The sequence below is a fragment of the Synchiropus splendidus genome, chromosome 7 (assembly GCF_027744825.2).
Source record: "Synchiropus splendidus isolate RoL2022-P1 chromosome 7, RoL_Sspl_1.0, whole genome shotgun sequence".
In the NCBI taxonomy this organism is placed as follows: Eukaryota; Metazoa; Chordata; class Actinopteri; order Syngnathiformes; family Callionymidae; genus Synchiropus; species Synchiropus splendidus.
In genome coordinates, this window is record NC_071340.1 from 7,409,819 (window position 1) to 7,434,751 (window position 24,933).

Here is a 24,933-nt window from a genome sequence, read left to right on the forward strand (position 1 = left end):
TAACCAGGCTGGTCCGTTACCACGACAACGCCCCGGACAGTGTAACATTTCAGGAGGCGCTGTTGACTGGCTGTGACCGACTGAGTTATGGCAATACCAACACAGCGTCCAGTGTTTGAACATTCCGTTAGCCATGTTCAATGACATTGATGGTCACGTTTCACAAATATTTGGAAACTGCCTGGAGGAATTAAATTATATTGGGATATGAAATGTACGTTTTTCCTTTCTTGCCCTAATATTTTTGTCCTCGAATGTGCAACAGTAAAATAGAATCACAACACAATCGAATAAGTTTTATTTTAAAAACAAACCAAAAAATAAAGGATAGAGGAAATTAACTGGTATTAACCAGGACCTTCAAAAGTTCCACAGAACAAGTTACTCTTGAAACAGAGGTTCGACATAAACACAAGACATAAAACTAGTCTTTAACAATTGTATCTGGATTCCCCGTTATCGGGTTTTGAGCGTCTCCTAAAACTTGCACCCCACCTGCTGGGCCAATGTGGTATTGCATGTTATGAATACTGTATTGATATCCCGTGATCGCCTTGCGCAAAGCCAGCTGACACAAATGTATTTACCGCGTATCTTCTGTTTTTAATATTAGAAAAGACAAAACTCTCATCGTTCATCTTACCCTTAACTTGCTAACACTTTAATTCATGTAATACACTGTGCCATACGAATTGCGAGAATGCGGCAACTTGCAACTTCTAGGAGTCTCCGCTTGTGACAAACCCAGGTTCCGTCCATGAACCTCACCAGCTGTTCAGCTGACCCGGAAGGAAGAGTTTTGATGAACAAACGAGCCGATCGACACGGCGTTTCCGGCTGATCGCTGACGAAGCGAGAACACCAACCTTGAGTATCATGGACAATATTCTAGCAAGGTATATGAAAACCTGAGCACACGCTCGTTCCACTGTTGCGGCTTATTCACCATCTGTCTTTGTTTGCGTCCAGTTGGATTCTACTGTGGCTGCTCTGTGTTAAAGAGGCCGAACAGCTTCAGGCAGGCAGTAATTTAAGATCTTTGACATCACTCACTCGCGAATGTTCCACACAATTGGATTGGTTTTTACTTATTATGCTGTCCTTTTCTCTGATCCTCTTTCACTGAGGGGGCTTTTGCCCGGAGTCCGGAGGAAGTATGGCCATGTGCAGTCCTATCACCCACAGCGCGCTGTTCCAGTGCCAAACCGCCAGGCTGCAACTCACGTGACCAGATTTACTCGTGCCCAGGAGGCAAGCTACAAACCTCAAAACCACAAGATCATCCAACGGCCTCAGACCCATATGCGCAGGTTCAAGCCATGGTTCCACACTGAACTCCAGGTGCCGTCGGTCAAAGCTCCACACCATGAGCCCGAACCAAAAATCCTGACTGCACGAACCCTGGACTACCATCCCCTGTCAGTGGACTCCAGTTTTCATGAATATTATCACCCACAAAAACCAAAGATGAAAAACTACCAATCGGCTTCTAAGGTGCGTTCTTTGTGGATGTCAACGTGGATGTCTCGTCCCAGGCCGTGGCCTCGGGAGCCTCACTTCCTGGTTCCAGTTATAAGGTTTGAGCCGTGGTACAATAATATCCGGTTAAATGCATGGAATCTAAAGCCAAATCACGAGTTCCAAATAGGCCCCCAACATAAATACCAACCCCAAATGCAAGTCAATCAAATTCCTGATGATGACCTCCATTCTTCCTTTCAGATGACCTCTTCACATCCACCATTCATACGCAACCACAGGGCGGGGTCTGGGCTACAGTCACCTATGCATCAATCTCAACCCTTGTATGATGCACCCAGCTATCACCCAGACGTGCCCTATAACCACCCGCCAGTTCTGACATGGCCGCCCAGTAATAAGACCTTATCTGGGAATGAGGTCTCCATGTATAATGCCAGATCGATGCTGTTCCTCTTCAAGCCCCCACTCAATGAGATAAGCATAGAACCCATTCCAAAGGGTGACTTTTCAACCTCTAAACTTCAATCTGAGCTCAATGAAGAGATTTCACTTCTCCCTAAGTCTCCACGCTACCATCTCAGTCAGCAACCTGATGGGGGCCCTGAACTTGACAGTCAGGAATACCGCTTCATGATCCAGCCGGAGAATCAGATTCTTCACCATCCTTTTAGGCCAAAGAGCCAAAGTCATGACACTGGACCTCTATTACGCACCTATGTAGCCACACAAGATCCTCATCTAGCTCCACTTTGGGTGCCTGGGCTCCAACCTGAGATACAGAATCACCATCTACAGTATGAGGAATCAGTCTACAAACATCGTCAGCCATGGAACCATGGGCAAAAGAATAAAGGAAATCCTCAGGCACCGAGGTATGAACACCCAATCTGGCCCCGGGCATCCACCCATCAATCTCTGCCAAGCTATCCAGATAATGTCCCAGTCAGTTTTGTTCCAGTCAGTGTGTTTTTAACATGGTGGGTTGTTTATTAGTAAGTAGTTTTGCAAAATGACACTCTCGCAAGTTGATGAGGTTTTATCTTCTCTTCAGATGCAGAATCAGAGGAACCTTCAAATCGAAAACCCCTCTTGTCTCAAGTACTGCAAACCTAAAGGTGAATGAAGTGCCTTTAGTGGGGATTTCATGTGTCTTTCGTTCTTTCACTTCTGTAAATGTCTAAAAGAGCAAAAAGGTCCTGTCTCATGCATGACTTTTCACTGCTTTAATAAACTCATTCACAATTATTCATGTCAACATACCTGCTGGATTTGTGACTTTATTTTCTCAATTTCATAATTGTTGTGACAGATGGAAGATATCATGTACCTGTAACTGCTGCACTGAAAAATGTTCCCTGCAAAAGAAAGCTTATTTGTGAGTCATTGATTGCAACAATTATCTTTGTATATAATCAGTTTATATAATCATCCGAGGTCTACAATGTACATGTTATTCATCTACATTACATTGTACGTCTTAAAAAAATTACAGGTTCTTTTATGAATGGGGAAGAAGTTTGTAATGACTATTCTTGTCCAGCAGGTGGAGCCCTGAAATATCACACTCATTGGCGACTCATTCGGCCCTGTATGAATATGTAAATAGTCCAATTCACTCATGACTGTTTCATGGCCGATGTACGAAGGATTTTTCTGTATCTTTCTAATAATAATAATAATAATAAAAAACATGGTCAGCAGTTGTGGCGTGCTGGCGATGCTTGCAATGGACAGTACCATGAAATAGTGGAAGGAAATACGGTGAAACATCATGATGGAATGTCAACACTCATAGAACGCACAAAATTTTGTAACGTGTTACAAAATTTAAAGCCGTTAATTATGACTATCAACGGTTCTTTATTTTGCCTCATTTAGAGGCGTGTTATACTTCTATTATTCATTTTTGAATTGCTATATTGAGCTTAAGTGCCGATTTGAGACAGCCTTATTTTATTTCAGATTTTTATTTATTTAACTGAATGGCTGTATTTGTATTACATTTTTGAAAACAGCCTTATTTTATTCATTTAACTGTATTGCTGTATTTGTTTTACATTTTTGAATAATGCACCTGACCTAACTGGTTTTGCGGATGTGCTTGACCTTTACTTTTGGATTTCATTTATGAAGCACAGTTCACCAATAAAAAATTGGATTTCAAATCTTCTCTTCTTACTGTATTTAATTGATTAGTCATGCACTACAATTTTTAATATCCTAGAACTCAAATTCTTTATCAGGAGACCTTTAGCAGATATGACATAAAAATGCGATTAATTCGATTAATTACAAAATCCTGTAATTAATTCGATTAATTTTTAATCGACTGACAGCACTAATATATATATATATATATATATATATATATATATATATATATATATATATATATAGTTCATATCCATTGAAATACAAGAGGACTTTCTGATTCATCCATTTATTATTTATAATCAAGCACCATATTAAATGTAGTGCTTCTTAGAAACATGCAGATTTTATGTTTTGAAGCGAATAATATCAAACGATGACGGCGGTTCCAAGATGGCACCTGTTGTTCTCCATCAAGTCGACTAACTATGGGGATTATCCTGCCACACCTGTTTTCAATCAGCAAATGATGGACCCAGGTGTGATTAGCTCCCTGGATTGTATTTCATTTCGCCTCTCCAATGTCGATCCTTTGAGGAGAAAGCTTTGTGTTAGTGCTGAACTTGTTGAGAAAGTTCTGTTTCTGTTCTTTTCCCAGGTGAAGACATGGGACCAGCTTTAGGGTAAATGCAGAGCAGTTTTGTCTCCACTGCTGTTTGGCTCTTCTGTGAAACCTAATGATTCTGTTTTGCTTGTCAGAGTGATGTTTCTCTGGCTGCTGTTTGCTGGCGAGCTCCATGCTAGTTTTGAATGTAAGAATGGACTTTGGCCTTGCAGTTTTCTCATTTAATTTTTTTTATTTTAATTTTCATTATCTGCTATCACAGCTCAGGGGCCACAGTCAGGACAGCGAGTTTCTGGTTACCGCTCAGAGCCACAGCCAGGATCTGACATCCTCCATCCCATGCTGCCAACAGGCTTCCTGGGCCAGAGGTTGGAGCCACAGCTGAGATCCCTGGGCAGTTTAACCAATCCGTCATCAAGGTCTGAGAGCTATCAGCCCCAGAGCTACCAGCCCAAGCCCCAGGTGGTTCCTCAAAGCTACAAGCCCAAGCCCCTGCCAGGTCCTCAGAGCTACCAGCCCAAGCCACAGCATGGATCACTGAGTTACCAACCAAAGCCCCAGGTGGGTCATCAGTCAGAGCCTGAGCTGGGTCCCCAGATATACCTACCCAAGCCACAGGCAGCTCTCCAGAGCCACAACCCCAAGCCCTTGCCAGGTCATCAACGCTACCAGCCTAAGCCACAGCAGGGATCACTGGGTTACCAACCAAAGCCTCAGGCGGGACCCCAGAGATACCTGCCCAAACCACAGGCGGGTATGCCGAGCAACCAGCCCAAGCCCCTGGCGGGTCCCCAAGGCTACAAGCCCAAGCCCCTGGCGGGTCCCCAAGGCTACAAGCCCAAACCCCAGATGGGTCCCCAGAGATACCTGCCCAAACCACAGCAGGGTATCGCAAGCAACCAGCCCCAACTAGGTCACCAGAGCTACAAGCCCAAGCCAGCTCATCAGAACTACAGTCCCAAGCCCCAGTTGGGTCACCAGAGCTACCAGTCCAAGCCACAGCAGGGATCACTGAGTTACCAACCAAAGCCCCAAGTGGGTCACCAGTCTGAGCCTGAGGTAGGTCCCCAGAGATACCTGCCCAAACCACAGCAGGGTATCGCAAGCAACCAGCCCCAACTAGGTCACCAGAGCTACAAGCCCAAGCCAGCTCATCAGAACTACAGTCCCAAGCCCCAGTTGGGTCACCAGAGCTACCAGTCCAAGCCACAGCAGGGATCACTGAGTTACCAACCAAAGCCCCAAGTGGGTCACCAGTCTGAGCCTGAGGTAGGTCCCCAGAGATACCTGCCCAAACCACAGCAGGGTATTGCAAGCAACCAGCCCCAACTAGGTCACCAGAGCTACAAGCCCAAGCCAGCTCATCAGAACTACAGTCCCAAGCCCCAGTTGGGTCACCAGAGCTATCAGTCCAAGCCGCAGCAGGGATCACTGAGTTACCTACCAAAGCCCCAAGTGGGTCACCAGTCTGAGCCTGAGGTAGGTCCCCAGAGATACCTGCCCAAGCCACAGCAGGGTATGCCAAGCAACCAACCCAATCCCCAGGGAGGTCCCCAGAGCTACAAGCCCCTGCAAGGTCCCCAGAGCAACAAGCCCAACCTCCACGGATTGAGTTATCAGCCAAAACCCCAGGTTGGTCACCATAGCTACCACTCTAAACCACTGCAGGGTCCTCTGAGGTCCCAGCCTACACCACAGCAGGGTCTGCCAAGCTACAAACCAAAACCACTGGAGGCTTCCCACAGCTCCCACCCAAGGCCGCAGTCTATCTATACACCAGCAGTGAGTACGCAAAGCAACCAGCAGGGGCCTCAGAGTCATCAGTCCCAGCCACAACAAGGTCCCCAGAGATACCAGCCCAAGCCTCAGGTGGGTCCCCAGAGTTACAAACCCACACATCAGCAGGGTCTACCAAGCTACCATCCAAGGCCACAGTCTTTAACCTACCAACCAGAGCTGGGTTCTCAGAAGTACCGCCCTAGGCCCCTGCAGGGGCCTCAGAGTCCTCAGCCCAGGCCCCAATCTTTGACCTACTGGCCAAAACCAGAGCTGCTTTCCCAGAGTCGCCAGCCCAAGGTGGATTCCTAAAACCATCTTATGACTGGTAAGTAAGCCATTGAACAAATGATGTGCACAGATGTTTGCCTTTTTTTTTTTTTTCAGTCAGTTCTGTTTCAATTTTTTTTTTAAATGACCATATTTCTGTCTTCCCAGGAATCTTGATGGACATGGACGAGAGACTTTTGGATAAAAATGCAAACTAATCTTTATAATAAAGTTAATAAAATGATTGAAGTCTTATTTATTCTACCTTTTGCTGGGAACAGCAATGCTGCGCACTTTGGCAACTTGTTTCCCTTGTACTGAAAAATGAATTATTTCTGAGCTTTTTTGTGCAATGTGAGTCTCAAAACCCGGAGCGCAATCGTCTTTCCAAACTCCCACCTTCCACTCGGTCATTGAACGCATCATCACAGCCGCCCGCTTCACCGGATTTCAGCCGCTCGTTAATCGCTTTCACCGGGTACGAGTGCACCTGAGCGGCTCGGCACCCCGCGAGCTCATGCACGAATATATTTGGCCTGAATTTGTGTGGTATGTATTCAGAAGAGGTCTCGGCGACTGTTGGAGTGATGTGCAACAGGCGATGTAAACTCGCTGCTGACTCGTCGGCTTGAAGTGAACACAACCCCGCTGAGATGTCACTGCTCTGTGTCAGAGGTAAGACTCGTCCTGCTGGGATGTCGTGAAACGTATCGAAACGGCTCAGTGTGCATAAATTCAACTCCTGGGTGAGTTTATATGATGGAATCTTGACTTAATTCTTTACGAGGAACTTGAATATTTGGCTTTAAAAAGATTTGAAATCCAGCTTGGTTCTAAAATAAAACCGAATTTTCACTCGGCATATTTGGTTCTACTTGTACAGCACTGACTGGTTAGAAATAAATGCGAAGCTTAACGGTTTTCCTGCACAAGTCAACTGGAATGCTTGAAAACGACCTGTGTGCTTCAAGATTCGCCTCCAAACTGGAAGCGAACCTGTGACCGAACTACTGTGACGCTGCAGCGCTGGCCTCTATGAATATTCACCAAAACACACAGTATGCAACGTTCTATCAACAGTGCATGAGATGAGACTGTAAACTATCTTGATGAAGAGGTGTTGTATAAGAAACTGGATTCAAAACCTGTTATTTAAAATCCGTTTTCGAATATAAAAGCAAACTTTCCTGAAGTCAACACACACAGTCGAAGCATGTTTCATCACTAAATAAACAATGAAACCTTCGTCAAGCCAATCTGAGCGTTCCAATAGTCTATCAATTCAGAACCTTTATTACTAGCACTGAAACAGCATTGTACGCTATTACATTTACTACAAGTAGACGTGCTCTCGCAGCAGTTCAGGCCATGATGGTGGTTTGCTCATTTTCTACAGGATTACAGATTTAATTGAGTGGGTGAAAATCAACTTAATGATTCAATCGTGTAAATATACAGTGCAGATGTGACCAAAGTTGATCGAGTCCCTGTAGAGATTTTTCTTATGACAATCAATTTTAATACATTCAAGCAAAAGTGGTTTTATTTTGATATATAACTTGGCCCATTGGACGTGATTAAATTGTGTTGTTTATGTAATGCAGCATGTGCAAGTATTTTTCGCCTTATTTTACTTTTCTTCTGTCCAGATTCTGAGCATGGAAATGTATTTTTTGTCTCAACGAATTAAGCATTGCATTATAACATTGCTGTTAAAGCAGCTGTGTGAAGTTGGCGAAGTGGCGAAACAGCGAAAAATGTCATCACAGATGGCAATATACACAACACTGTCAAGCTTATACTTGCACAGGGACTCTAGAGAGATCAGAGATCGAACTCCGTCATTCAGCCGGTGAGGAGAGGCAGGATTCAGCAAGAGGCTGAAGTAGTTGCAAGACAGACGGACCCAGATAATACAACTTTATTTTCACTGCACGATTCAGAATGAAGAAGAGGGGACATTTTTGACATTTACTGAATTGGTGACCACAAACCGCTGTCTTTTAGTTATGGGAAATGAATCTGTCTGTAAGATGCAGTGTCATCACGGGTCCGTCTCCTTCACATGTCCGGCTGGAATGTGCCACTTGAGTTCCGTGTCATGTGTTTCAATAAGGAGCATACGGTGATCAGAGCGTGACCATCAAAACGTCTCTTCACACTTTTATTTCCAGTTGACTGTGGACACAGAACTCAGAGTTGCAAACTATTCTTCTTCAATCACTTCCCTCTGCCAGCAGCTACAGATGAAACATGAGATGTAACATGTTATACTTGTCCAAACCAGATGGACCATAAACACTGCAAATTACAGTGAATCAACTATTTTTTCTGTCTGATAAATGCTAGCGACCGTTAGCCGTCGTTCATCTCCCAGGTGGGTCATCTCCCAAATCAACACTGACCTCTGACCCCACAACCATCTGGCCTAATGATACTCACTAATGAATTGTTTCAGGTGTACTGTATGACTGAAGAGTTACAAGAAAGTCTCTCGCTATTTTTGATCTTGCTCCAGATTACCATCCCAGGTGGTGATTGGTTTTTCTCTTCATCACTCTATTGTGCTATCTTTGGCCCTCGGCCCCATTGGCATCTGATCTCTGACCAATCTTTCTCTTCTGTGAGTGGCGCCTGGGGCTGGAGAGCAGACGGGCCCACTCTTCCATTATAGAGTGGTGAGATGGTGTGGAGGGTGAAGAGGGTGGAATGGAGAAACCCCAGCTGGTAGTAGTGGTTTCACTCAACTGATACATGAAAGTGACCTTTTAATTTGCTTGACTGGTCAGAGATTTCAAGAACTGTCTGTCAAGCCAGTGAAACCTCCATTCATCTTTTTGATCTTTAAGCTTCACCAAATTGCACTTGTCTTCTGCACTTGTACAGTAACAATTGAATATGTAACTTTGAGAAAAGTTAATGTCAGAAAGTGCAGACCTTCTTTCACCCACTGCCATTGTTTTATTACTACGATTAGAAAATTTGGTTGATATCAGTGATAGTCAAAAGCTTATGGTCTATCATTTAGATTTTTGTATCAATATATCAAATCATCTGTGTATGTGTTTTACCTTTGAAATCAGCTAATATATTTTTTATTTTTTTGTGTGAGAAGCTAGATGAATGTAGACTTTTGAATGTGGGAAAAAAATGATTAAACAAAGCCCAAACATTTAGCCCTCCCACCCCTTTCTGACATTTCATTGTTTCATTCCTTCACTTCCTTTATTCAGATTTACAATAAATAAGAAAATAATAATAATAATAGTATCATTACAGAAATGTGAATAGAAATATCTACTCAGATTTTGGCATGAGACCTTAACCTTTTCTTGATAAATATAATATATAGGACCCTGAGATCAAGTGAAAAATTATGCTGTTGATTTTTCAATGAATATGTTATGTTTTCTAATGGAAGAGCTGATGACAACTCCTTCACTCTTATTTATATTTGGTTGTCTGACATCCCTCCAGGCGAACGCTATCAATATTTTTGCAATTATTATACTCAAATTAATAAATATTTGATGTTGCATGCGCATTGCTTACGGTATTTGAATCTGTAATATATCCTGGATATAAGCTGGTCTTTTTTACTGCCATTAAATAAATGGCAGTCCTCTGGACCTGGTGTGTTAAAACTGAGGTTCAAATCTGGCCTGCAGACTCATTTTTGTGGCCTGTAATCTGGAGATTGAATTCAATGCTGATTTTAGACGGACCAATTAATAATAAACATTGAACAATAATCGAGAACCTTCCAAAAACTGATGTATGTGATTGATGACAGGTGGAAAGTGGTTCTTTTCTGCTTTTTTTCCTCCAAGATCATTTTTGTGTTATGGTTTGGCATTGAAGACAATTCATGTATTCTGATCCTAAACACAGATTAGTATATTCAAATTTGCTGCCATAAATGGTCAATTGTTCCAGGTTCTGTTAAAATGTGGGCCTGTGTTTGATTAAAACCCCCCGAACTTTTTCATTTGGAATCAATTCTGTTGTTTTCTCTTGGTCTGTAGACACTGCAGTCAACACTCCCGGTAATTCTCTCTCAAGAAAAAAAACATGCATTTTCTTGCAAAATAAATAAACAATTTCAGAGCGCTACCACCGTAGAGCGTGAAGGTTGCAGTTTCGCTTCCAGTCCTGTCTATTCTGTGTTATTGCCTGGAGGTTCTCTCTAGGTACTCTGGTTTCCTCCCACCATCTGAAAGCATACAGCTATTGAGTGGCTGGTGAATGGTTGTTGTTTGTCTCTGTGTGCACTGTGATGGGCTTGCGACTTGTTCAGGGTGTCCCCTGCCTCTTTCCCAAACTACCTGGGATAGGCTCCAGCCTCTTGCGACCTCCAGAATAGGCTTGGTTGAAGGTTGAAGACGAATGAATGAATCTATCTTTTGCTCCCTTTGAGCAGGAGCCTTAATGTTAGACATCCTCAGAGAAAAGCCCTGTAGTTTCAGAGTGGTGGCTATTATTTGTTGTTATTTTGGCATCTCTGTAGGTAGTTTCAACAGGTGATATACATAGCAATGAAAGTAAACATGTTTAGTGCCTCACAGAGATTGCTAGCAATCGAAATTAAACAAAACTGACAAGCGTCCCCCCTCTTCTCTGGTCTGCATAAGAAATGTTTGATGATGAGTTCCGTTCCGTTTTGTGTCGCTGAAAATGAACAGAGGCTCTTTGAGGGGGAAATGCAGAAAAGCCAGACAAGTAAGTTCCCGCTTGCTCAGCAGCCTTTTTAGTCCCAGCCTCCTTGATGAATTGAGGGACCTCCAGCTTTCATGTTGGCTGTCAGTCCTCAGAAGAGAGTCAGTGTCTTCTGAATGACAAACTAAGGATGGGAGGATGTCACTGTCAGTTCCCACACTCAGCTATTTCTGGCTAGCAATTATCAGCTGAATAAGTGCATGCAGTTGGGGTGTATTGGTTGTCTTAGTCAGACATCTCGGGTGAGGCTGCTGAGTCGTGTTGCTGAATGCCGTGTTGTGATTGGCTTGAGATTTGTTTCCAGGTCAGCTGTGTTATCTTGTTCCTGCTGAAGGCTTTGCACCTGCAGAGGTGTTAGCAGGCCACCAGATATCAGGGCAGAGATCTGTGGTCAGGACAGACCAGATCAGCAACACTTTGGCACACTGTGCTGGAATCACCGGGACACAAGTAAAGCCTCAGAGGCCTGTCTGGGGACAGGGGGGTGGGGATGGAGGAGAGTAATCCCCCTTGGCCATCTGCTGTGTTTGCCGGCCTGCGTGCTAGTATGTGTGTATTTGGCTGCAGCTCACGTGGTACTAGCTTTCCTCCTTCTCATTTCCTGATGTTACTTCCTGTGTCGGCCATCGCTGACTGGTCACTGATGTCCATCTGTCAAACTTCCGTCTCATTTTGGTTTGAACCAAAAAAAGTTATGTGGCTACAAGGATAGGATCGTGTAGATCCATCTGATGGTATGCTTTTTAAGAGAACAAACAGAGAAAACTAGACATTCTTAAAAAAAAAACCACATTGGCTCACACCGCATTTAATAGCTTCCTCACGTCACTCGTTTTTGTAAAATTAAGTTCAACCCACCTTCGCCTCAGAATCTAACAACAAAGACGCAACAATGTTGTTTTTATTGTGATGGTCTGTGTGATGTTCCAGGGTTTCAGCTGTCACTATTTGGGTGACTGCTTGTTGCGTGTGCTCTAGTGCTGTGTTTAAAAAAATCGATTTTCTGATTCTGAATCGATTCGTACATTAATTCCATAAAATTGATTCGTAGGTCCAAAGATCGGATTAATTAATTTACGTTTTAACACATATTCTCCGGGTGAAGTCCAACCCCTTTGATGCAGGCGCGCACCTGGGACACCAAAGTCAAAACAACATGCCTCCTCACGGTGGCAACACTAGCAACGTGCCGGGTTTGAAAACGCCTGAAACGCTCATAGCAATGGTCTGGCACCATTTTGGGTTCAGACGCCACTAAACCAAAAATGCGCTCGAAAAAAGCATAGCAATTAGCATGTTATGCCTAACGGAGGTATTGGAAGTGTTGCAGTATTGCGGAAATATGACCCACCTCACGAATCACGTGACGCAACATCACCCAGCGCTCCTGTCCAAGCCATCCACCGGGCCACAAGAAATGAAACTCGAGCGAACTTTACCACTACCGGGTAATTCTGCACGCTCTGTCAAAATAACTGAAGCGATTGTGGGCTTCATTTGCAAAGATATGCACTCGTCTTCCGTCGTAGAAAACGAGGGCTTCAGGCGGCTAATGAAAGTAACAGAGCCACACTATGTTATGGTGTCTCGCAAACGTCTGTTATCCCCAACATGCACCAGTCAGTAAAAGAAAACGCGAAAAGTAAGCTTCAGTCAGCAGTCAGGGTGGGCATTACAAGTGATACGTGGACATCTTCTGACAACTCACTATATTGATGAGGAGTGGAACCTCTTCTCGTACGTACTACAGACCACTGTTTACATACTGCACAATGGCCGTCAGGTTGCTGTGAAGTCAGCAACCAGCACTCTGTTTACATTTTCAGTGGCTGAGAATATATTTTTTTGATAATAACATAAAAACGCATTAGTATTAAACAGCAGCATCTTTTGGGTGAATTTTTAATGTCATAATTCTAATAATGCACCAGTCCCATGAGCAGTCACATCTGGCCTTCTGTGTCTGGATATTTATTATCATTTACGATGAATCCTTCATTAATTTCCTGTGGAATGTCAATGTAGTACTAGTATTAATATGTTGCGTAACTTGTCATGTGATTATGGCAACAGCTCAGAAAATGGTTCAAATACTAACCTGAATCGAAATTGGATCGGATCGAATCGAATCGAATCGTGATAATCAATTCTAAGTCATGAGAATCGGAATCGAATCGATTCTTGAAATTAGAATCGATACCCAGCCCTAGTGTGCTCATTGCTTTTTTATGGTGCTGCTCATAAGGGCGGAGCTTGATGGATCTGTGGAGAAGCAAAGTCTGGGAAGTAAAGATGCAGAATGTCTCATTGTAACTGACCAGAGTGCGGGAATTGCCCTGGATTTCACTCACTTGTTCAGCACAGTTGCACTTGTGCCGCTTTAAAGTAAGTAAAGATGGAAAACAAGTAGGGCTGGGGATCGCCAGGGCCTTCACCAATCAATGCCATCACAGTATTTAACATGATGTAATGATACAGCGATTCCGTGATTATTGATATATTTTAAGAAATTCTATCCACGATACATCGAAATATCTGTCTCTGAAAAATTCGGATTTATTGACTGCCCTGAATCCATTTCACAGGAAATACAAACCATTGTCAAACATAAACATATCCGCATGTAATAGTCCTTCTGGTGCAACTGAACTGTCAATAGAATAAGAAGACGGTGCTGAGACGTTCTGTGACGGCTATATTATTGGACTCCGTACACTATGATTGTACAGTCACAGGACTGACAGACCATCAAACAGGAGGTCTCAAACATCAGAAGCACAGTGGTGTCAGGTTTTAATATCCTAAAATATTTACACCACACAGTGTCGAGTGTGATCCCCGACTTGATTATCAAACGCGGCTACGTTATATTGGCACAGCTGATACCAGGGTTGTGTATTGACCACAAATGAACACCTTTTTTTTCCCTTTCAAAGAGGGCTCTACCACTGCACCAACTCTTTTTCATGCAAAGCAGCAGCGTCATGTGGAGCCTTTAAAAAGTTTCCGGTCCACAGGTTTCTGTTTTCACACTACCTTTTCACAGCCCACAGATGAGAGGGAGAATTTAAGCTATCCACTGGTGCTGGACCTAAAAGGGGGGATGTTTGCGCTAAACACTTGTGGTTTGGACCACAGGTGGATGTGTTAGTCAGACTGCATGGTAGGAGTGTGCGGGTCACTTAATGGAAGCCAGAATGTGTTAAGAACATGGTCCCCAGGTTGTCAACCTCACTGCACTCAGACCCAGAGTGCGATGAAGGACCTGAACTACAAATAGACCTGCATCTGGGTGCTTGTAATGATACCGCTATCATCAACGCATGGCTGCATATCTGTGCCATATTTCTAATGGTTGTCAGGTGGGTTTGGACAAAGACAAGACTGAACTTTTTAAGGGAGTGAGACAGGATGATGATGCTGTTGCTCTTCCTTGAGTTTTCAACGTTCGGTGCTAGAGACTGGAAGGTGATGAAGAGACTGTTGCCAATTGCAGTTGGACACACCAGCACTCGAGCTCTGTAGAAGGTATGGAAAGTGATTTCGTTGTAACTGTGGTCCATAAATTAGATTCCCTATACAATTTGCTTTTTTCAGTCATTCCCCAAAGCTCTTGACCACAGGTGAGACCTGCCTACACTTCTATATGCAATGCCTCAATGACTGATACAGACATGCATTGTGCAACATCCTACCTCGTGCTGCACATTATAGAGGCTGCAAAGTAGCTGTGTTGACTCAGGATGAGCATGCACACATGCCATCTCTCTGCACAGACCTGGCTCAAATTTGTCTGTATTGATGTTCAAAGCTCCACTTCCACCTGTTACTTCAAAGAAAATGGATCAGAACCAGTAGAGCAGCTATTAAGCCTCGCAGCCTGTCTAATGTTGAGAAGAATAGCGCTGCCAATATGAAGTGTAATCACAATTTACATGATTTCTTCAAAGCCACTCTCATGTTTCGGACCAACTTGAATTAAGTTCTATACTGCACTATCACTTTACCAGATTTTAATGCTCCATAAATGTGATATTAGCAACTACCAGCTGATTTCTGACCATCAGGCATTCTGAACACATTTGACTTAAGCATGTCTGTTGTTTTTGACAAACATTCCTCAACATATAGAAAAAAAATAATCTAATATTGTTAGTTCTTTCTTCGTGCGTCTTCTCAGTGCTCTTGAAGAAAATAAATCATAATGAAATTATAAATGACACACTCGACTAGTCGACTTCTATATGATATATTATTTAATTTTTCCTACTTATTATTGTTCTGTTATTGAGTAACACCATGTGTAATTACTATTGTGTCTTTTCATATTCAACTTTAAATTACAAGTAATTGTCAATGTGATAGTTGGTGTCATTGCAGCCGAGTTGCTGTGCTAACAGTTTCATTTAGAGGGAATCCCCCAACCTTCCTCTCAGCCATCTCAGCCCAACTGAGGTTAAAGATGAAATTGCTCCATCTGGCTTTAGTCTTCCCCTAGCCGTACCTGTCTTGATAGCTCTATTAAAGGCGACCTTTTGACATCTAAGTAAGATTCACAAATTCAATCAAGTGGGTGGTTAATGGCAACTTTGTTACAGACCATCGGAATCTAGAATTTTACTTGACATCTGCTCACTTCATATGCAAGCCCCCCTCCACGGCTCAGGAGTCACCACGTTTAACCTCTGCCCTTCAGGAGCGAAGATCGCCTCTGTCATTCTCTTTTTCATCCGCAGTACAATGCAGCAGGGTCTGGTAGATTTCAGCCCCGCTTAAGGCATTAGCTGGGCCGGATTATCCCACCAAGTGCTGGTTCACTAGTGGCATATATCCTGTCATACAATCACTGACACGTGCGGTCTGCCCTGCTTTTTACAACCCCTTATCAGGATCAACCTCACAGTGGCTCGGAGGCATGCTGGTAGTTTAGTTTTGCAGTGTGCAATAGAGGACTGTTGTGTTGATAGTCATTTTTTTCCCATGTCGACAGCTCGATACCGATAATTGACAATGTTTTTTTTCTTTTTTAAAATGAATTAATTACAAAGCCTATTAAATAACAATAACACTTGACAACAGTGTAGAGAAAATATTGCAACCTTTAAAGCAAAATAAACACCATGTTTTTAATATAAGATAAATAAACTGGACAAACCGCTCCTCTATTCAACCAGCACATGTACAGAGTATCTGGGGTCTGGGGTTGAGGTGCACTATTACCGGCTTGCTTCGACAATAGAACGTGGCTGCTCATCCAAAGCAGTAAACTGCATTAGCATTGGTTTCGCCTGCGGTTCTCTCCAGCTAGCTTTCACTAGGTTAGCCTCATGGTAGCGCTCAAATTGGGTACAATGAGGCCAACTGTCCTGTTTGGCTGCTGAGGCCGACTCCGCAGGTGCACATGTTGTGAACTGCATTTCGAATATTATTTTTCTTGACGGAGAAGTATTGCTAAACGACTGCCGTCGTGGCTGGCTGGCTCTAATGTCTGCAGCTTCAGCAGGAAGGCGTCTCTGTAGCATCACAGTCGTGTGATTCTCCAGAGAAATGCCTGCTTTGTTTTGTCATTTTTACATGTGACACGTTCAAAAAGCCAGTGGACGGAGCTAATGTGAAAAGTCAAATCTGCTTTTTGGTTGAAACACTTTGAAAGCTGCCTTTTACTCTTACAGTGGATTTGGAGAGATGGAGAGAGATATTTCATATTGAATCGATTTCATCAGTTAATTCTTTAAGTAATTCAGCCATTTCAAAAATTTGACAGTTGATTCTCTCTCTTCTCCGCGCTTGTTGCCAGCTCCTACTGTATAGGACTGAGTGAGCTCCACTGTCTCCCACCGCTTCTCTGCTGGTGAATATGACGGCGTTGAGCATGAAGGGCTCGTTGTTCCTTTCAAATGGAACTAGTTTGGATTTAAGGCCTTTGAAAGCCAGTACCACCCGGTCAACTTTGATGGGTTAGTTTGACAGTGGAAAGAAATTCATTGCCACCCTGGACGTAGGTGAAGTTATTACATACAGTAACATGAAATGTTCTTTGTGCACATTAATTTGTATTTTTGCAAATTAATCTCAATGAAATCCACGTTTAAAACCGTGTGATACTATTTAACTCAAATTTTATAATATAACATTTTATTGAGTATTCATTTTGTTGTTTTTGATTTTCCATATTTTTGGAGGTAGCTGTAGATTTCTGATTTCAGCAGCTTCAAATTTGGTTTGGCGTGACATTATTTAGCCCCTTATTCATACATTCCGGCTCAAATAAATGTAGAGTAGCTGGTATGTTAAAGTGGTGTGCTAAAGATATTTTAAAAAGAAGGATAATATTTACCACGACTGAAAAAATGACTGTGATTCAAATTGACAGTGAAGCTTTGTTGCCCAGCACAGTATATGCTTTGATCCTGTCTCCTAGTGCCAGTCATTCACGCAGGTGTCATCGGGACCTGGTTGGCACTTGACCAAAAGGCCACTAGGTCTCAAGCGAGCGGCCAGCAAGATGGCACGAGTGACACACCAGGCAAACTGTGCTGACAGCTGATGGCTAATGAGCTGTTGGCAATCTCTCTCTCTCTCTCTTTGCATTTCCTTCCTCGTCTGCTGCTCTTATCACGGTGCAGCGTCTTTGTTTGTGATTGAATTAACACATCGATTTCCCGTAGTCCAAAGGTTTGCAGTCGAGCATGATCAAGATAATGAATTAACAGAAATGTTGAAGGCAAATGACTTGCAAAACCTACTTTGCTTGTTGATTCACCTCATCGAAGTTTGGGTTTTACTTTTATATTCAATATGCTTGTCGTCACACAGCAACTCACCTGTGCTGCTTTGCTATTGCTGAGACTTTTAAGTTGCATCTTCCTTCGGTTTGGCCAACTTCATGTTGCTATATGCAGTAGCTTCATTGTCCAGACCAAATGCATGTTGACGCATGTTGGACCTGTTTAATGAAGTGGGATACAGTAGCTGAAGCGGGAGGTGGTCAGAAGGCTCTTCAGTAATGGGAGCCGTGTCACCTTTTAAGTAGGAATGGAGCTCTGTTACGATCTACATTTAGCACATAAACCGTGGTGTGAACTCACTTTTTGGCCGACCAAGGTCAAGCATGAGTACTGTCATTTGAGTACTTTCCAAGTACGCGCGACTACCGATTGGAGTAATTAATAATAACCATTAGGGATGCTCTGATCATGAAAGTGAGACTGCTGGTTCCTCATCAGCTGTTAGCATAGCTAACGCTTAGCAACACTTGCTGGTCCGAGTGTGACATTCGGACTGCTACGCTAATTTCCCGAGAATTAATCATGAATTTTACTGAACTAGATTAGCCTTTCTTGGGTGACGTTTTCGTGGAGACGGGAACAACTGGATCCATTGCTGTTAAGGAGTCGGGTGCAGCGTTCGTCAGCCAACTGAATTGGAAACTTTTGAAAACGTCCAGAGTGGAAACTTTCATAAAGGCAGTGCTGTCTGTCTCGGAGTCCTGCTGCAAGCGTCTCGAGAGAGTCACCAAACTGTGACGTCTCGTGGAATTAAATGTTTTCAGTTGTGTCCTTTTGACATTATAGTTGCTGCATTCTGCTTGGGTTTCTATTTTTTGCTTCCTTGAAGAGGTACATGAAAACATGTCTGAATTAAAATGATTGAAAGTTCATTTTTCACATCATGTATGCAGAAGGTCTCATTACTTTTTTTTGGATTGATAATGCATTACAAATGCATTATCAATCCATGTGATCGGTATTGTTGATGATCGGCACTCTGGTTGATCGGTATCGGTATGAGGGATGCTCTGATCAGGATTTTTGCTGCCGATAACGCGTTACCTGCTATGAGAATGATCAGCTTCCTCTACTGGGTGCCTTCTTTGAAATATATGTTTTGGTCACCTGAAGAAATATTGTTAGCATGTCTTCGGTCAATGTCTGATAAGGTGAAGGCCCAGAGACAGACTTAAATATGTTAGAATGAGTTTTCCACTGTAGTGATTTCTCGGGACCACTGTATGTGTTCTCAGGGAAGACCCCAGCCTCCTGGTTAGTCTCCTGCTCCTGGCCTGTCAATAGGTGAGCAAAAGAAGCAATTGAAATTCAAATGGCGTATAAGGGACCAAAATTATGCCAAGCCATGGTTCTCAACCTTTTTTTCATTTTCTCAGCCCAGTATGTACAGTAACTGTATACTAGGGCCAGGGGATTATACGGTCACAATCCTGTGATCGTATAATCCTGTTTCTCAATTAAACACGGACTCGCTGGCTCCTTGGATTCAGCTCTCCTCCCTGACCACGAGAGCTCGCCATGTTCTGAATCTGATCGATGACAGCAAAGACAGGACAAATGAGCCAGAGTTTTACCAAAATATAGTGTGTGCATTCACTTGTCGCAGGAGTAAACTCTCAAAGAATGTCTGAAGCCTAAATTGACTACATGCATTTGTTGGTTGTTCAGTGTCAAACTTAGGTGTGCTGATCATTATTTATTTGGCCACTACCGATTTTGTGAAAGTGCTCACCGGCTGATACAGATTTTTTTGGTAAATTACACGCACTATTCACTCATTTTTTTTAAGATTTATTGCACTAACCTAATTAAATATCAATAATGCTGAACAACAGTGTATAAAAACATTGTAACATTTAAAGCAAAAATGAATAGCGATACAACAAGACACATAATGTTTAATATAATATAATAACTTTTATCCTCTTTTCAATGAACAATGAACAGATCATACCCACAATGTAAGCTTCATTCGCTGCTTTATAACATGACAGATCGCTCCTCTTTTCATCCACTACAAGTCCAGAGTATGAGTATCTGGGGTCCAGGTGGTGTGCTATTAGCTCTGCGGTTGACTTCCTGGTCGCACAGGTTGCAAATTGTAGTTCCGTTGTCATTTTCCTTGACGGAGAAGTATTGCCAAATGACCTCCTTCATGTCCGACTGGCTCACTGCTACCTGCGGCATCACATCGAGCAGTGTGATTTACCCGATAAAGAACCTGCTTTGTTTTGTCATCTGTACATCGTGATGTACGATTTAAAGGAGGAATAGCATAACTCATGTATGAACTTGAATCCCATCTTAATTAAAAATAGGTGTATATTTGCCATTTGATCTGCCATCATAATTGCCCATATTGGTGATGATGAATAGGCTCAGTCGGTGCAACCCGAGTCAAACAGTATCTATAGATTTCATTTGAGATGCTTCAAAAACTGACATTTTGAAGGCAATATCACAAAATCACAAATAATCATAATCAAAATGAAAAAAAAAAGATCAATTTTGCGTACTACTAAATGGAATATACTAGATTTTATACACCCACATTGGTTACTTGGGAACCACACCATGACTAAAGGGAGGGAGTCACAGATTGGAATCAGTAGCATTATATGTCAGTTATAAGCAATGGATCTGAGAGAATAATGATCTAAAGAATCAGGTGTTTTTAGTTTCGGCGCCTGTACAGCTTTTCAGTCTTAAAGATGTCCTAACATGCTTTATTTTTTATTTTTCAGTAAAGAAAGCCAAACTCCATGGACCTCCTGGTAAGAATGACTTTTTATTTCCGTTTTTATTTCTGATCATGTGGCACACCACAGACTGTATATTTCTCACAGTGCTGTGTGAAACATGTGAATGTGTGATGTGTGAATGGCAGCAGACTTATGATGGATGATTGTGCCTATGAACCACATGAAAGTCCTGCAGGTTATACGATAAAGATGTGATCATGTATGGTTTAGACTTGCATGGGCTGTGCTGACAACATGTCAGAGTAGTTCTAGACAAAAATGCTTGATTATTGTGAGTTAAAAACCTGAAAATCTAAAAATCTGCTCAGTTGTTTCACAGACTTCAGATTTGTTATGTTGTCTCCCACTGTACTTACATACATATGTTGAGCTTGCAGCTGATGAACAATCGAAAAGGGGGGAAAATCAATACATCATCACAGACTGGCCACCTGCTCGCCTCAAACTGACAATGTGTCATCTCAGATGACAGATTCCTTACATTGACATGGACTCCAGATCCGGGGGGGGTTACTTTTTTGTATTCCTTGGAGCTAACTTTCAGGAGAAATTTAATTATTAATAATAGTTTATGTTCTGTCAGAATCTTAATCTGGGTCCGACTTGACCCATTGCAAAGTTGCATGTAGATTCGTATTTTTTTGGGGTGAAATTGTCAAGGGCTCGCCAAGGGTTAGTTCACAGTTACCTACTGGATATTTCGACTGCATCTCCTTGAGTCTTTACCACAACAGTGGCCGGTAACACGGATAAACTTTGTGGCTTCATACAACAGACCTGTCAGGTCCTCAGTAGCCGGTGTGGATGAGTGATAAAAAGATACTTTTTTTTATGGACAGATTTATGATATTTATTACAATATTTAGATTCAATGTATTTTCAAGTTACCCTGCTAGTGACACCTGTACATGGCCTCAGATGAAACTGAGTGACTCTTCCGATGTACAGTAATGCTTCCATTAGTCAGTTGACTCATGTTTTGCGTTCAATGACTCAAGCACCATCATTGGACGCCCCATGGCCATTCTTGTGTTTGGTAGCGTTGTTTAAATTAGCTGCAACATATATTGCATGTATTGCAGCACTCCCAAATGAAATGTAGCACAAACAATTTCAATGTACAGTAGTGAATGGCTTTTTAAATCCCTTCTGGCTGTTTCATCAAGAACTAAAATGTCATGTTCCAGTGGGTTAAAAAAAATCAGCCTCTGTTTGAGTGACCTCAACACTTTGATCATGTTTTTTTTTTTATCTATGAATAATAAATATTTTATATAGCTTTGCGTTCTAATAGGTTTGAACATGCATGACCTACAAATATTGATGTGGTCTGCTTTTGGTAATGTGGACATCAGTATTGCCTCATGCTCATTAACAGTGAAGCGATTCTCTTAAAAACATCTTTAAATGCGATAAATGGAATGATGAAAAACGAATCATTTTACATCATTTAAACATTGTTTTGATTTTTCACTGGCACACTTTCTAGGGTTTTCTTTGAAAACCAAGATCAATATGTTCTTCAGACTAATACGACTTCTTTGTCAGGTGACACACTTGTGTGCTTAGCTCGATGTTTCAGTCTGCTGGCCCATTTTCGGGGCCGTGATCTGAATATTGTAATTGCAAATAGCAATACAATAATCACTTCGGGGAGCTGACTGCTCTCCAGGGACATTCAGAAACTCCATTTGTGGGAGGTGCCGATGGCAGATTAGAATATCACCTTTTAATTTCAAATCATCACACTCTCATTGAAAAGTTTAAGGAGGACCTTGTGCCATGGTTGGCTCAGGTGAACAGCCAACTGTAACTGGCCTACAGAAGACTGACACAGACGAGGTTAAGTTTTAACAAGCTTTAATATACAACAAAGAAAAATAACGGGGCACCAACAGAAAACAAAGAACTAAAGACGTCTATCCAAAACGTGGAGCGAGAATGCGGAAACACTCAAGGAAGGGGAAAAACACAGAAACACAGAAAAGAGGCGAATTAAGCCAACTAACAGGGACAACAAAAACTGCACTCGGATACACACACGAGGCGGAGTAATACTCAAACACGACCGCGAGGAAGAAAAAGCCAACAAGAGAAAATAAGACACAAGTTAGAAAAACTCATATTGGGCCCGGTAGAAGGTTTACAAAGAACGTGGGTGATACAGATTTCGAGACGAACTTTACCGGAGGACGTGGAACAACCATCTGGTTGATCATCGGACGAGCTCCAGCTGCGCTGCCATGAAGCTGGGGGGAACAAAGGAAAACACAGACAGGACATAACAAATAAAAGCACAAGAAAAACATAACACCTTGCCTACAAATCCGACTTTTCTGACATTTGATTCATATCTATGAATTCCTCCTCTTCATGATGCATTAGTCCCTCATCATGATGCTGTGTTTGGAGGTTATTGCTATATAAATTGAAATTTCGGTGAATGAAAAGTTACAAGTGACATCGGCACAGCTCTGAACACGTCCTCCTCCGTGGCTCTGTCTGAGCCATGCTGGAGAGACCAGTCTGCTTTGGACCAGATCAAAAATATAATGCATGATTCGAGTGACTTAGTTTAGTGTTTTGTTGTGATCTTAATTAACACGTGTTGTGTGTGCGCATGAACAACACACACTCAAACAGCACACAGTACAACATAGAGGTGATTTACTTGATTTGTCTGCCATCAGAGGTACACCTGATGTGGAAGTGAGAGACAGAACTGTGCCATGAATGTGTCCATTGGAAGTGTCAGATGTTACTTTTACGACTTTGACTATCCAGGCCCAGATTTGTGTGTATTAATGGGTGAATTGCAGATTCAGCAGTAAAATAATGAATGATTGTCACAAGGACCTTTTTTCATCTCATGATCTTTCAATTCTTTCTTGAATTAATTCTTGCAAAGAGTTAACTCATCAGACACCAGTTGCTTGTTGCATTTAAACATGCCAAGCTGCAAATATTAAGCCTGATGTACTACTTCACACATGCGGATGGCAGATGCCTTTAACTTCAATCTGAGCAACATTTGTGAGTGATCAAAGTTTTGTAGTGAATAGATTTGTTAACGAGACGAGGGAGGATGATTGTAGTTCTGTAGTAAGAGCATAACAGAGAGCATGAGAGTGAAAATGACTGACTCAGATTCTGATGAGGAATATGTTCACACTCTGATGAAGCTGTTTTGTCGGGCAGTAAGACAGAAAGGAACGCTGCTTAGCATCAGCGAGTTCATTTGCTGTGAGTCTACAAGCAGAGAACAGCATACTGGAGTCGACACATTGCTTCACCAGGTCCGGGGACTTAGCAGCAGGGTCAAATTCTGCTTGTTAATATAAAAAAATGCATAAGTAATGGCACATGTGGTGCAAGTTGTGGGATAAAATACAGTGTGAGTGACGGTGGAGGATCAGAGGCGTTCACAGCCCCATCGCAAACGACAACGACGATGCCCAGCTGTCATCATTGTTACTACTATAGATGATAGAAAAAACATTTATAAATGTAATGTAATTCACTACGGCTGCCACTTGTTGACATCATATTGTACAAATTTAATGAGTGAATTTACTTCCAACCCAAACCGGGGGTCACATTAAAGATTTTTTTTTTTTTATTCAGTGTACCTTTATCTCTCACCATTTTCAAGCTACAGCCCTTGGAAATAGTAATGCCAAAGTGGAATATTTTATTGAATTGCTATCTTTATGAGGACCTCTCATTGCCATAAAGCTTACCCCAGCCTCTCACCCTCAACCCTCCTGAACAAGTGGCTTACTTTAACCAGGACTCTGAACCAAACGTAAACTTCATAATAATTATTTCTTTTAACATCTTCATCCTCAAATTGAGGCTTGGATTTGTGGGGTCTGACCAAGGAGGTGCTTTGCTAAGAATTTTGCCCCACGAGTAAGGATAAACCAGGTACTCACATGCACACATTTTCGTATTTCTGCCCTTGTTAAGAGTTTTGGGGTTTCTCAAAAGCTCTCCCAGCCTCTCACCCTAAACTTAACCATCCAAAACACCAGGACCCTGAACAAACTTAAACCCAATTATCATGACCCAGTTATTTTAAAGCCCTCATCCTCAATTTGAGGCTTAACCTCGTGGGGTCCAGCCAAAGGTCCCCACAGTCATATGGTCCTCACAAGGATAGTGTTTTGTCAAGAATTGGTCTCCACAATATAGGATAAACTAGCCCACAGACACACTCATTCCGTCGTCGCTGTAGCCATCTTCTAAATGTCATTGCGCCTGACCACGCTGTGCACATCCATGTGTGACGGATAGAAATTATTTATATTTATACATTAAGTGGCTTAATTATAAATGATGCAGGTTGCGCTGCCAGACGGCCTATGCTGGGTGCAGCCTCCCGGTGTTTGCTCAAGTCAAATATGCTGTCTTAATGTGGCAG

The 24,933-nt window shown here is 42.4% G+C and overlaps 2 protein-coding genes across 3 annotated transcripts in view; both read left to right on the top strand.

Moving 5' to 3' along the window:
* The first annotated feature begins 1,299 nt into the window (after window positions 1–1,299).
* Window positions 1,300–2,644, top strand: LOC128762935 (uncharacterized). 2 transcript variants are annotated; one of them, XM_053871524.1, is made up of 2 exons: window positions 1,300–2,459; window positions 2,534–2,644. In XM_053871524.1, coding segments are annotated over exons 1-2 (1,158 nt in total). In that variant the 5' UTR covers window positions 1,300–1,302; the 3' UTR covers window positions 2,535–2,644. The 2 variants fall into 2 exon arrangements, with proteins under 2 accessions (XP_053727499.1, XP_053727500.1); XM_053871525.1 differs by having other exon boundaries at window positions 1,300–1,494; window positions 1,723–2,562.
* A 4,080-nt stretch (window positions 2,645–6,724) lies between these two features.
* LOC128763129 (protein unc-13 homolog B-like) overlaps window positions 6,725–24,933 on the top strand; it is a 108,765-nt gene continuing 90,556 nt past the window's right edge. Inside the window, exons 1-2 of the mRNA XM_053871945.1 lie at window positions 6,725–6,919; window positions 20,493–20,522. Of these exons, the coding sequence (XP_053727920.1) occupies window positions 6,898–6,919; window positions 20,493–20,522 (52 nt within the window). The 5' untranslated portion in view covers window positions 6,725–6,897. The remainder of the gene's footprint in view (window positions 6,920–20,492; window positions 20,523–24,933) is intronic.